This window comes from Martes martes (assembly GCF_963455335.1).
Source record: "Martes martes genome assembly, chromosome: 6".
Classification (NCBI taxonomy): Eukaryota; Metazoa; Chordata; class Mammalia; order Carnivora; family Mustelidae; genus Martes; species Martes martes.
The window spans coordinates 74,116,382-74,130,031 of NC_137893.1; the positions used below are offsets into that span (position 1 = coordinate 74,116,382).

Here is a 13,650-nt window from a genome sequence, read left to right on the forward strand (position 1 = left end):
ACAAGAATCACGTGAGAGGAATCACTCTGTCTGATTTCAAGACTGATTATATAGCCACAGTAATAAAAACTATGTGTTATTGGTGGAGAGAATGAGAAAAAGTAATGGAACAGAGAATTCAGGAACAGCCCCACAAGCACGACTAACAGATTTGTGACGAAAGTGCAAAAGATCTTCAATGGAGGAGATAGTCTTTTCAAGCTAATGGTGCTGAAATAATATCCACAGACAAAAAAAAATAAATCTTGACCTAAACCTCATACCTCATATAAAAACTGACTCAAAATAAATCGGACTTAAATTTAAAACAAACTATAAAACTTTTAATAAATAAAAAGAAGAGAGAGAAAGAGGGCAAATCTTCAGGACCAAAGACTTGGTTAAGAGTCCTCAAACATTACACCAATACCATGAAAAGGGGATGGGGGGACCCAATTAAGATGGACTTCATCTATTAAAAACTGTTGATCTTCACAAGACCCTGTTAAGAGAGTAAAAGAACACAGGAAAAATATATATATACCGCAAACCCCGTATCTGACAAATGACCCATCCTAGACTAATGAACTCTTAGAATTCAACACTGTAAAAACAAACAATCCAAATAAATAATAGTCAAAAGAAATAAAGAAACATTTTACCAAAGAGGAAAAATGGATGAGAAATATATATGAAATTGTGTGCAACATCATCAGCCATTAGGGAAGTGGAAAAAACCATGAGACACACTCTCATCAAAGCAGCTTAAATAAAAAATAACAATACCAAACGTTTATGAGAATGTGAAGAAACTGGATCTTACATAAATTGCTAATGAGAACAAAAATGGTACAGCCATTCTGCAAAACAGTTTGGTCATTTCTTTTTTAAAAAGTAAAGATAAACTTGCCATTCAACCCAGCAATCACACTCCCAGGCATTTATCCCAGAGAAATAAAAACTTTTATCTGTATAAAAACTTGTACACATTGGTTCATAGAAGCTTTATTTATAATAGCCAAAAACTGGAAATAATCAAAATGCCCTACAAATGGGTGGACAGCTGCAGAAAGTGTGGTACATAAATACCAAGGGATATGACTCAGTAATAAAAAGGAACTGCTACATGCAACAACTTGGATGGATCTCAAGGAAGTTATGCTGAGTGGGGGAGGGGGAGACAAATCCCCAAAAGTCATTACCTGTATGATTCCATTTAAAATGATAAAATTATAGAGCTGGAGAAGAGATTAGTGATTGCCAGGGCTTAGGGACTAGAGGGGAGGGGTGTCCATAGAAGGCTAAGTGTTAATTATAAAAGGACAGCATGATGGAGAACTTTCTGGTGATGAAATAGTTCTGTATCTTGAGTATAGTGGCGGTTACACAAATCTACACGTGATAAAATGGTACAGAATTACACCTACACAGTGCTAATATCAAATTCCTGTTTTGAGTATTATAACTATTTAAGATGCAACCACTGGGGAATAAAAATAACTATCAGATAATACACAATAAAATTCTAAAGGATTCCTTAGGGGAAATGAAACACCCACCTATTAAATCTTCTTAAAATAAGTCAGTTTGCTCTATTATTTTTTTGACTTGGAAGGAGAAGCAGGTTTTGAAAACACTTTGCTGATGTTTCTAGTTGAGAAAGGTCAATAATGGTGTAAAGTAAAAATTGCATTGCTTTTGTGACAGCCTTAAATAGTTAAAATCGGTACCTAGATTGACTGCACATTGTCTTTCTTCAGAAATTAAATTGATTCCGTAGTTAATTGTAACTAAATCTAAATCCTTATAAACAATTCTAACACATCTCTTCAAACTACTTCATATGTAAAATGTCATTTTTGTTATGTAAAACATTTGTAATATCAACAAAATGGAAGTAAAATGAGGCTACTGAAAGTAAATGAAACAATTTCGTCAAAAAAACATTTAAATAGTCCTATGTGTTTGAGATATTCCAGTATCAGTAAAAAAAAAAAAAAACAAAACAAAAAAAAAAACAAATACACACATCCCTCAACTAGTCAATATTTTAATAATAAACAATCTTAGCTGATACGTAAAAAGTGCTTTCACAGTCTGTTACCATCTAAAATACACATCATATAATTTTCAAAGTGTGTTCTTTGACTTCTAACCTCTGCTCTTCTTTAGAATTACCTGTGAGGGGGGAAAAGAATGAAGATTCATATTATACCCAAGGCAAATAAAATAGAATTCCTCGACAAAAAGTTAAATCATCTTATGTGCATGATATGCAAGAGTCTGAGTTTATAAAACCTAGTTTGGAAGGTAATTATGGAATGTTTTACTTTATAAATGGCCCTAGACTTCCTCCTAAAATAGTCCACTTCTCTCAAAAAATGTGAAACAAGCAATTCACAAAATCTGGTTTTATAGTAACTTCTGAATGTCAATTTCTTCAAATGTAAGCCAAAAGTACCCAGATTAGTGGTTCCCAACTTGAAGTTTGTAGACAATTTGGTAATCTACAGAGTTAAAGAATTTTCCAAAAGTCAAAATCCTATTATAAATCAGGCATTAACAACTATAAAGCAATACAAATCCATTGCAACACCAAATTTCTTATATTTGAGCTAGAATTCTATCAATTTAGAGACAAAGACTAGTCATCACATGCTAAAAAAAACAAATTAGGTAGACAATTTTCAAAACATATAGCCCATGAGAAAATAAAATAAAACCAGATCTTTAGCTATAAAAGATCGGAAGCAGTAAACCAGAATATATCCAGAAATTTTTAAAAGAACTATAAGTACACCTCTAATAAAAACAAACCCTAAATTTAAAATACACACATATACTCTTCAAGCTCTTAGCCTTACTTTTACCTGCAGAAAAAAAATACTTACATTGCCTTTAAAAGTCTAGAAACATATTGAAATATAAGCAAATTTGAAGGGCATGCAATTTCTAGGCTTCCATAGAGAACTTTGAATAGGTCTATATCCCAGGCCAGTACTTATACTTCTCTAGTTCTACATGTTAGCATGAGCACTACAAAAGTACAACATACTCAAATTTGGTGAGTATATTATGTACCCAAATCTTTACTATGTTAAGTTAAACAGAGTTCAACAAATTTCTTTACCTCTGTTTCTCATAAGCTTTCATAACTTTACATAACTATAGTTATATAAAGATGATGGCATTGTGGAAAACTGGATAAAAGACACACGGGAACTCTATTATTTTTGCATCTTCTGTGAGACTATAATTATTTCAAAATTTTAAAAAATCAAACAAAAGTCCACAAAGTAGACTATCAAAAATATGTATCTCTCCCACAACATCCACCAGTCAACCATGGTTGCCATTTTCTTACATATTATTTTAGAAACAAGCTTTCTATATAACATTGTGACTATTCAATTTCTCTGACGCCCAAAAATTTTTATGGTGGGCCATAAATTTGATTTCATTTAACATCAAATGAAAATAATAATCTTGCAGACATATTTAGAAAAAACTATCCTAAGGTATCATATTCTTACATTATATAGAAATACCAGTAAGAAGCAACTTTCTCTGCTTATATAAATGATTTGATTCATAAGTCATTATGACTTATGACATATCATAAGTCACCTCAAAACAAGTAATTAGGAAAACTTAAAATGATCAAGAAGTTTTCATAAATTTCAAGGTGATAAGCCTTCTCAATTATATATAGCCTACTATAAGTCATACAGTTTAACAGCCAAATGTTCACTTCCCTTAAGTAATGATAAAGCATTAGCCATGAATCTTCCCATCAGAAATCCATAATATATACTATAGAAAAAGAAAATTTCCATAATTAAACCCATTAACATAAAAAGCCACACATCCCCAGCTGTAGGCAGCTGCCCTATGTTGCCCTGTACCTAGGTAAGAGTTACACTGCTAGGGAAATAGCAGCTGACAACTGGTTAGCATTCTGGGCCTAATCCGTGCCAATTCTGTTGTTAACTATACCAGGATGCCAGCATAACTGAGGTAGGGTGGGGAAGCCAAACATCAGTCAACAAAGCTAAATAAGGAATCCAAAGCAGACAGAACTGATATACGAGATGATATTTTTTAAAGTTAATTCTTGCTCAAGAAAAGAAAGATTTTACCTTTGCTGCAGCCTGTACATGCTCCTTTTTAATGATTCCATACTTATTTTCAAAAGCATTCATTCTGGACTCTTCTGCTAACCGATGAACAAACAGTAAACAATTCAGATGCACCTTTAAAAGAGAAAATTCAAAAGGATTTTTATTTTTTTAAAGATTTTATTTATTTATTTGAGAGAGAGAGAGAATGAGGGAGAGAGCACAAGCAGGGGGAGAGGCAGGCAGAGGGAAAAGCAAGCTCCCCACTGAGCATGGAGCCTGACATGGCACTAGATCCCAGGACACTGGGATCATGACCTGAGCGGAAGGGCAGACACTTAACTGACTAAGCCACCCAGGCACCCTCAAAAGGATTTTTTTTTTAATTTTTTTTTTTTATTATTTATTTGACAGAGATCACAAGTAGGCAGAGAGGCAGACAGAGAGAGAGAGGGAAGCAGGCTCCCCGCTGAGCAGAGAGCCCGATGTGGGACTCGATCCCAGGACCCTGAGATCATGACCTGAGCCGAAGGCAGCGGCTTAACCCACTGAGCCACCCAGGCGCCCTCAAAAGGATTTTTAAACTCAAACACTGATGCTTTGAATAATTATTTTTTAAAAGATTCCAAAATTTGTTGTAATATTTATTAGTGTGCTTAAGTCAATTCATTTTTATTTAAAGTAACACAGAATTCGATTTAATTTAAGTCCGATTTAAATTCCATACAGAAGAAACTTATTATCAGGAATACATAAACCAAGGCTATATATAAGGCTGACCAAAGTCCATAGACAATAACATTTTGTAAAGCGTAATTACAAAGCTTAGGTAGGACTCTATTAAATAGCAAATATTCTTGCGTCCAACTCCAAATAAATTTAAATTTATAATGGAATTTCCCAAAAATTTAAAAACAAAACATATCAAAAATGTGTAAGGCTGATCATCTCTTTCTACGAACCATGGGTTTAAGATTTTTTAATCAGGTATTTAATTTGAAACATCTATTCAAAAACATGTTAATAACTGGGATGTTAACCTTCCTGAAGTGAAAAGTATAGTGCTCGCTTCGGCAGCACATATACTGAAGTAAAAAGTATATGTATAAAGGTCAAGTTACTTGTCATCCAACATATCAAAATAATTATATCTACTATTAATCTTTGAGGCCCTTAAGAAATTAAAATAGATAATATAAGCAGATAAATATTACTTGAGTACAATTAGAAAATATCTTTAATATATTGGTGATTGATATATTACACGTTCTTTGCAGTTAGAACAACACTCATCTAATATTCACTACAAGTACTACACACAACCACTCCCCCCCAGTTTACTAAACATTAAATAACTAGGTAATGTAGTGTTTTAAATTTAAATATTATGCAGAAATCTTTGGTGGATGGTTATAGATGTTTAAGAATGTTTGAGTGATATCTGGAAAAAATAGGAGTTTGGGAATTTAAATTTAATAAGATAAAGAACCTATAGAAGGACATCTTCCTTTGGTACTTTTTTGATGCATGGTCTCCTTTAATTCTCACAAGAACTCTAGGGTAAAGCACCCAATTCTGATTCTTTATGTAATACCATGTTATTTGATTCTTTTTTTTTTATTAACATATAATGTATTATTGGCTTCAGGGGTACAGGTCTGTAAATCATCAGTCTTACCTTCCCCAATGTCCATAACCCAGCCACCCTATCCCTCCCCCTAAATCCCCAGCAACCCTCAGTTTGTTTCCTGAGATTAAGAGTCTATTATGGTTTGTCCCCCTCTCGATCCCATCTTCTTTCATTTTTTCCTCTCCTACCTCCCACGACCCCTCACACTACCTCTCAAATTCCTCATATCAGAGAGATCATATGATAATTGTCTTTCTCTAACTGACTTATTTTGCTTAGCATAATACCCTCTAGAGTTCAATCCACATTGTTGCAAATGGCAAGATTTCAGGGTTTTTGATAGCTGCATAGTATTCCTGTGTGTGCGTGTGTGTGTGTGTGTGTGTGTGTACCACATATTCTTTATCCATTCATCTATTGATGCACATCTAGGTTCTTTCCATAGTTTGGCTATTGTGGACATTGCTGCTATAAACATTTGGGTGCATGTGCCAGAAAACTATAAAGTACTCATGAAAGAAATTGAGGAAGACACAAAGAAATGGAAAAACGTTCCATGCTCATGAATTGGAAGAACAAATATTCTGAAAATGTCTATGCTACCTAGAGCAATCTACACATTTAATGCAATCCCTATCAAAATACCATCAATTTTCTTTAAAGAAATGGAACAAATAATCCTAAAATTTATATGAAACAAGAAAAGACCCCAAATAGCCAAAGGAATGTTGTAAAAGAAAACCAAAGTTGGCAGCATCACAATTTCAGATTTCAAGCTCTATTACAAAGCTGTAATCATCAAGACAGTATGGTACTGGCACAAAAACAGACACAAAGATCAATATTCAATTCTTTTTTAAACTTTCAATGACATCCCATTTCCTATTGTAGCAAAAACATTACATAACATGGCATAATTTCCTATTAATCTAGATTTCCTACTTCTAAAGATAAATAGCTTCCAGATATGCCCAAGATAAATTCCTTAATACTAAACACCATTTGACTAGACTTTTCCAGTTTCATCTCCCAGCTTACAGTCCTATAGTAAGTCTTTTGAACTTCTTTCCATATTCAAATAAAACCTTGCCTACAGGCATCCTACTAGTTTGTAAACGTCTCTAAAAAGTCCAACTCCCCCCAATACGTAAGGTTATGCACCCTGAACTTCCTACCACTGAACTTACTACATACAACATGAAGCAATTTCTCACCTGTCCTCCTCAATGACATATAAGGATAAGAACTATGTTTACCTTCCTTAACATTGTATCATCAGTGATCTCTAGTCCATGCACAATACATAGTAGGTAGTCAACAGTTATTGCATGAACAAAAGATTCCTCCATATCGCCCCAAATTAGGCAAAAAAAAATTTTTTTAGTCATTCCCAAATAAACCACACCTACTGTTTTAGAGAACTGATGGATAATGGAGGTAAAAGGGCAGGGGGAATGGGCAAAATGGGTTTAGAGGTGTTGCAGATACTGGCCTCCAGTTATAGAATGAATAAGCCATTGGAATGAGTAAATCACAGGAATCAAAGGCACAGCTTAGGGAATATAGTCAATGTACTGTTACAGCATTGTATGGTAATGGTAGCTACACTTGTGATGAGCACACCATACAAACTTGTTGAATCACTATGTTGTGCATCAACTATACTTCGATTTTGAAAAAATGAAAAGCAAAAATGAAAAGGGAAAAAACAAAAAAACCCACACTGTTTTGAGACTTGGTTCGCCCTATTAATCTACATGGAAAGTCTTTTCCTCTTCATAAGCATGAGCCATAGGTACTGAGACAAATTAATATTACTCTGTCACAGATTTTTTTTTTTTTGTCACAGAATTTTTTAAAGCAACCTAATCCTCTCCCATAAAATAGTTAATTGAGTGGCGCCACTCAAATGTACTAAGGTTCTTTGGGTTTGGTTGGGTTTTGTTTTAAGATTTATTTATTTTAGAGAGAGAGCTCGTGGAGGGGGCAGAGAGAGGCAGGAGAGAATCTCAAGCAGACTCCCTTCTGAGCATAAAGCCTTAAGCGTGGCCTGACCTCATGACCCTGAGATCACAGCCTGAGCTGAAATCAAGAGTTGGAAGCTCAATCATCTGAGCCACCCAGGCACCACTGCACTAAGGTTTAAATTAAAATAGTCAAAACAAAAACAAATTTTAAAGTATTCAGCTAGACATTCAAATTTGAAAAAGGCCATTCCATCAAAAATTTACCTGAAAAAAAAAAACCACCTTGCTTGAAAGGTAAATCAAAACATAATTTACAAAGAAATATCCATTCCTTAACAGTCAATTTGGTCAATTGATCAAAACACTGAGCCAGTCTGATTTCCCCCTCCCTTCATCATAGGACTTTTGAATTTTACATAAACCATAAGCAACCAGAGATTTCCTCAGTGAGAAATCTGAAAACCCACTGAGCCATGAGAAAGCTGAACAACTTATACAGATTAACAGATGTGCTCCCCAGTACTGGCCCTGGGGATATACAACCAAATAAAGCATACAATAAAACTAAAAAAACTGGTGCAAAAGAACTATGAAATAACACAAAGAAATTAAGAGTAAAGTGTGAGAAAGAACAATAAATCCACATTCCCAACATTATTTGTACACTCATAACATTCAAAGTATTATGCCGAACATTAGAAATACAAAAAATTCCCAATTCAAAGTTTCCATCCAATGAGGGAACCAAACCCATATGAAATTAATGACAAATGTGTGACAATAGATGATAAAAGTAAAGTTGGTCCTAAAATTAAGGAAGACTCAGGAAGTGGCTAGCATTTGAACTGGATTTTGAAATTGGAGTCTGCCAAGTGGGTTACAATGAGGTCATCTTCAGGCAGAAGAAAAACAATATAACAAAAGAAAGCATCAAAGTAAATTAGTTTTGTATTAAAGATAATGGGAGACACAAAAGGAGATCTATATGGTTCCTTCCTCTCAAGAAGCTGCGTACCACACTGGGAGACAAAACAACATATGAAACTTACAGAATAGTGTCAGAGTCTCAATAGTTTAATTGTATGATGTAATTCTTATATTGCTATCAAAATTCAGGAAAAAAGAGAGAGATCAAAACAGAATGCCCTAATTGTAGAAAAGTTTATGGATGATGTGGGACACTTGTTGGGTAAGATTACGAAGTGTCAAAGGTGAGCAGAAAACCGTAAGCAGAAAGCCATAATCGAAGAAACCAGGGTGATGCATGCCATATACAAGACAGTGAGAGAACCAATGCACGCCAAAGACAAGCATACAACCTAGAAATAGATGCCAACAGAAAGAACTTCCTTTCCCCTACCACACCCCAACTCCTTTTTCCCACACCATCTGAATCCCATTCCCACTCCACAAAATAGCCCAGGTATCCATGGGTCACTTTGAGGCAGACAGCTATGATGTGGGAGGACTCTACTTGAGAAATTTCTGCCAAACAATCTGCACCAGCTGTTAATCTCCTAGATATTCCTGAGCAAGTACATTTCCTCCCCACTTAAAACCCAGCTCCAATGAAAACTCCAGAATAAATTCCTGAAAATGTTCTGCAGATCAATTTCACTTATCCAGTTCACTTATGTTGTTACCTTTATCACCATTGGGTGAGGCATTCAAAACAGTAGGTACAGGTTGACCCTTGAAAACATTTTTTTTAAATAAATACAGTACTGTAAATGCATTTTTCTCTTCCTTATGATTTTCTTAACATTTTCTTTTCTCTATCTTATGCTATTGTAAGAATACAGTATATATTTACAAAATATGTGTTAACAACTGTTTTATGTTATCAGTAAGGCTCTGATCAACAATAAGCTATTAGTTAAGTTCTTGGGAAGCCAAAAGTTATACATGGATTTTCAACTGTGGCAGGTTAGAGGTGTCATTCAAGGGTTGTTCAAAGATCAACTATATTGTCTTTCCTTACAGGGACTAAGAAAAGAAGGGCAGGAGACAGTAGAAGACCTATTCTTCCAAGAAAGCTGCTTTGGCTTCAGAGACCAAATAACGGAAAAGTAAAGACAATTCTATAGTAGTGTAGCAAAAAGAGTGTAGCAGGCAACAGATGGGAAGGCAGTAGTGAACTTGGGGAGGCTGTAGAGAAGAGTTGGAAAAACTCAGTGTAGTTTAAGAACAGATGGATGATGCATTTGAAGACATTCTGGAGGCCCTGTGCCCTGGCTACCAACAATTCTTTACCTTGACTTCCTGGAAATTAGGTGCCCACTTATAAATGGCTCCTTTATTCAAAAATCTCTTGTGACAAAAGGAAGGAGGTGCCTCTTATGGTTTAAACCTAGGGAAAGAGTGTTTATTCTGCTAGAGAAGCATATGTTCCAGGCACTCAACGTAAAAACTCCGAATTTATTTCAACACAGAAATATACAGTGGTTTGGCTATTAAGTGAGCATTATGCTGCAGGAATTCTGAGTCAGATAAACAAGTCTGAATACTCAAAACAAGTTGAATACTCAACTAACAGGTGCTCTATTTGTCTAGGAAAATGAATTCACAGTTGAAAGCATACTACTTACAAGTAAACTTGAATCAGGGTTCTTTATAAGTAAGCTACACTACAGGAAATAGGGAAATATGTTTAGTTAACAACGTAAAAAAGGGAGAAAGGCAAAGGAGGCACACACGTAAAAGGCCTGTCAGTAATGCCTTTTACAATCGTTCAATAAATATGACCCTGCCTGAATTCCAAAATTTACTTTTTTTAACTATATCTTTCATATCTTTCGCAAGTACACTATGCGCAGTACCAGACTATGCCCTGGAAAAGCCATAAGCAGGAAGTGAACGTTAGTTTTCCCCCTTAAGATGATGTGGCTAATAGACTCCCGTAAGAAAGGTCCGGAAACCTACATTTCAGAGGAGGACCCCAAGCTAGTAAGGGTCAGGAATATGAACTGACGGGTCCGGCGAGGACAAACCGGCCTCGTCATTGCAGGAAACGCCTTAAACGTAGGCCTGACGGAGCTGGACTCGCTAGGGGTGACGAAATAAAAGCTGGAGTTTATTTCCTCTATCTCCCTTGCTCCATCCCCAGCCAAAGAAGCGTCAGAATCTCACCAGTAAGTCGCTACTTGTCTCTAGACGAAGGTGAGGCTTCTGTCGCTTGAAGACGCGCTTAAGAAAGCCCCGGGGAGCCTTCCGTTTTATATACTTTCTCTGGGAGACTGTGGTCGAGAACGCCATTCTCTCCCTCGGGCACCAGCCTCCTTAGCTTCCGAGATCCTCCCGGGACTGCACAGGAATTCACCCTGGAGTGAACAGCAGGAACCACTCAACCGCTACGATGCTTCTTCAGGCCTCAAAACCCCGGCCCAAACGTTTGAATCAGCCGCCGAAAGAGCGCGGCCGGCGCTAGGTAGTGACGTCAACAGGGTGCAAGCCCCGCCCCTGGAGTGCCGGCAGTTCACGGAAACACCCTGGGTAGGCGTTCTGTGTTGTCCTTAAAGATCGAGGCTTCCTTTAATCGCTATGTGTATTGTACCTGCGCTTTGGTACAGTTCTCCTGTGTTTCTCCCGTGTTTCACAGGTCTGTTGAGAAACTGTGGAAAATGTTGGTATGCCAGGGCAGTTACACTTACTCTATATACTGAGCCTAATACCGGGGGACTAAGAAGTAGATGAATAGAAGTTTGTGATATTTTATCAGGATTCCTAAAGATTCAATGCCTTCCTAGCAGGGCATGACTTTCTAATATTAATAGCTAACAATTTACACTTTTACGTAATTTCACTTCATCTTACTTGAGGTCTTTTCATGGTTCTAGCTTTTTGTTGTTTGTTTGTTTTTTACAAATGCTGCTCCCTTTCATGTTAAGTTCCCTGCACTTAATCTTGCAATTACTTCAGATATAGTTTAAATGCTACCTCTTTGAAATCCTTGCTATTTCTCCAAGCAATTAAATTTTCTATCTTCTGTGCTATCAGTACAAGTAGTCCCTAAACTTCACTGTGATCAGAAGAAGCACCACTGGCGGGGGGGGGGGGGGGGGGGGTTGGTTGATTCCATAGATGTGTATGGGACTTGAGAATTTGCATTTCTAACAAATAGGTCATGTTGGCGCTGCTAGTTTGAGGACCACCCTGCGATCACTGTGATGTTCACTGTAATTATCTCTAATACTATACCTGTAGTAATTATTGTGATTTCAATATCCACACCGATGATCCTTCTACCATCTGGTCTCCCATTTCGAAGACCTCCTCTCTTCCAGTGATATCTTTCACCCTATCAGCCACTCACACTTGCAGTTATACACTAGGGCTTGTCGCTACCAAATACCATACCCTTGCATATTCTCAATTCGTTGTCTCACTCTTCAATCTCATTTCTTTTCAAATCACTTCTTCCGATGTTCCAAATCCAATAATTCTTAGATGTCACTTAGATGGGATAGCAGTCTCTTTGTATCCTTACCAGGCCACCAGCCCTTCTGTACTCATTCTCCCTCCTGTGGTCCATTGTCCATTATTAGAATATTCCCTTGCATTTCTCCTCAGTTCTCTAGCCATCTCCAGCTAATTCTCTTCCCTAATCAGATGTGCATATCCAATTCTCTACTGGACTGGAATTTTAAATCATCTTAAATTTAACATGTCCAAAATTAGCTCTTGATTGGCCCCTATATCCCAAACTTAGTCCTTACACCAATGTCCCTATTACAGTTGATGGTACTTCCATTTTTCCAATTACTCAAGCCAAAATCTTGGAATCATCCTTGGCTCCCCTCTTTTTCTCACTCCACACTCAATCTTTCATCAAATTTTGTCAGCTCTATTTACAGTCTCTGATCACTTTTGGCCAAGTCACCATCATTTCTCACTTGGATTATTGCCAACACCCTCCTGACTGTGCCTCAGTCTGTTTCTCTTTATCCTCAACAGAAGAGGACGGTTTAACTCAGATTATATCACGCTACTCCTCAAACCCCTTCCATTTCCATCAAAATAAAATTTCCTACAATGACTTTTGAGGCCGTACCTGCCTGCCAAGTACAAACACACTTAAAAATGCACAATGAACCCTTTGACCTTATCTCCCACAATTAAGGAATTCACTCTCCTCTAGCTGTATTAGCATACTTGATAACCTTCAGATACACCTGAAATCCACCAAATACACCAAACACTCATCCATCAAGTGTTTGCACTTACTATTCTCTCTGCTAAGAATATTTTTTCCTCATTTATTTGCATAAGTGTCTCCATCACTCCCTTCAAGTCTCTGCTCCAACAAGTATCAGAGAGACCTTCTATTAAATATAGAAATGCCACACATGTATACATGTATATACCTAGACACACACAGGTGCACATACACATACACAGGTCCAACAGTGTGCAAAAGCTGACTTATCTTTTCAGCATTGTGTTCAGTAACATTTTGTTGGCAGCTAAAAATATTTATACCACTGGAATTGGCAAATACACAAATCAGGGGTTCTTGTTTTTGTTTTCTGGAAAGAAAGTTGTTAAACATTTACCAACATAACACTGCACATATCTCTACTGAGATGAACATCCTAACCCTGTGTTTTATTTTTCTCTCTAGCATGTTTCACAGTATAATATTTGCTTCTACATATAGAAAAATGTTATTGTAGCATTATTTATTATAGAAATAATTGGAGACAGTTGATATTCATTAAGAGGGGAATGGAAATACCTATGGTTGTATGTATTAGTATCCTAGCATTGCTGTAACAAATTACCACCAATTTAATGGCTGCAAACAGTACAAACTTACATCTTTCAGATTGCCGGTCTGAAATCCTAAAATCACAGGGTCGGCAGTGCTGCCTTCCTTCTGGGGACTATAGCAGAGTGTCTGTTTCCTTGACTTTTCTAACTTCTAGAAGCCATTTCCATTCTTTGACTCAAGGCTCTT

The 13,650-nt window shown here is 36.5% G+C and overlaps 1 protein-coding gene across 1 annotated transcript; it reads right to left on the reverse strand.

Moving 5' to 3' along the window:
- Positions 1–965: 965 nt before the first annotated feature.
- CENPW (centromere protein W) lies at positions 966–11,107 on the reverse strand. Its single transcript, XM_080807140.1, has 3 exons — positions 10,824–11,107; positions 4,119–4,232; positions 966–2,157 (listed from the first exon to the last, which is right to left on the reverse strand). Exons 1-3 carry the CDS (start codon positions 10,947–10,949, stop codon positions 2,131–2,133), a joined length of 267 nt encoding a protein of 88 aa, XP_080663266.1. The 5' UTR covers positions 10,950–11,107; the 3' UTR covers positions 966–2,130.
- Positions 11,108–13,650: the final 2,543 nt, after the last annotated feature.

Bases quoted from the DNA above. Each gene is read 5' to 3' on its own strand.
- CENPW (XM_080807140.1), bottom strand. From the start codon at position 10,949: ATGGCGTTCTCGACCACAGTCTCCCAGAGAAAGTATATAAAACGGAAG. The intron at 4,233-10,823 runs GTGAGATTCTGA...TCTCTTTTAAAG, and splicing joins AGACAAGTAGCGACTTACTG to GTGCATCTGAATTGTTTACT. The intron at 2,158-4,118 runs GTAAAATCTTTC...CCCCCCTCACAG, and splicing joins ATGTACAGGCTGCAGCAAAG to GTAATTCTAAAGAAGAGCAG.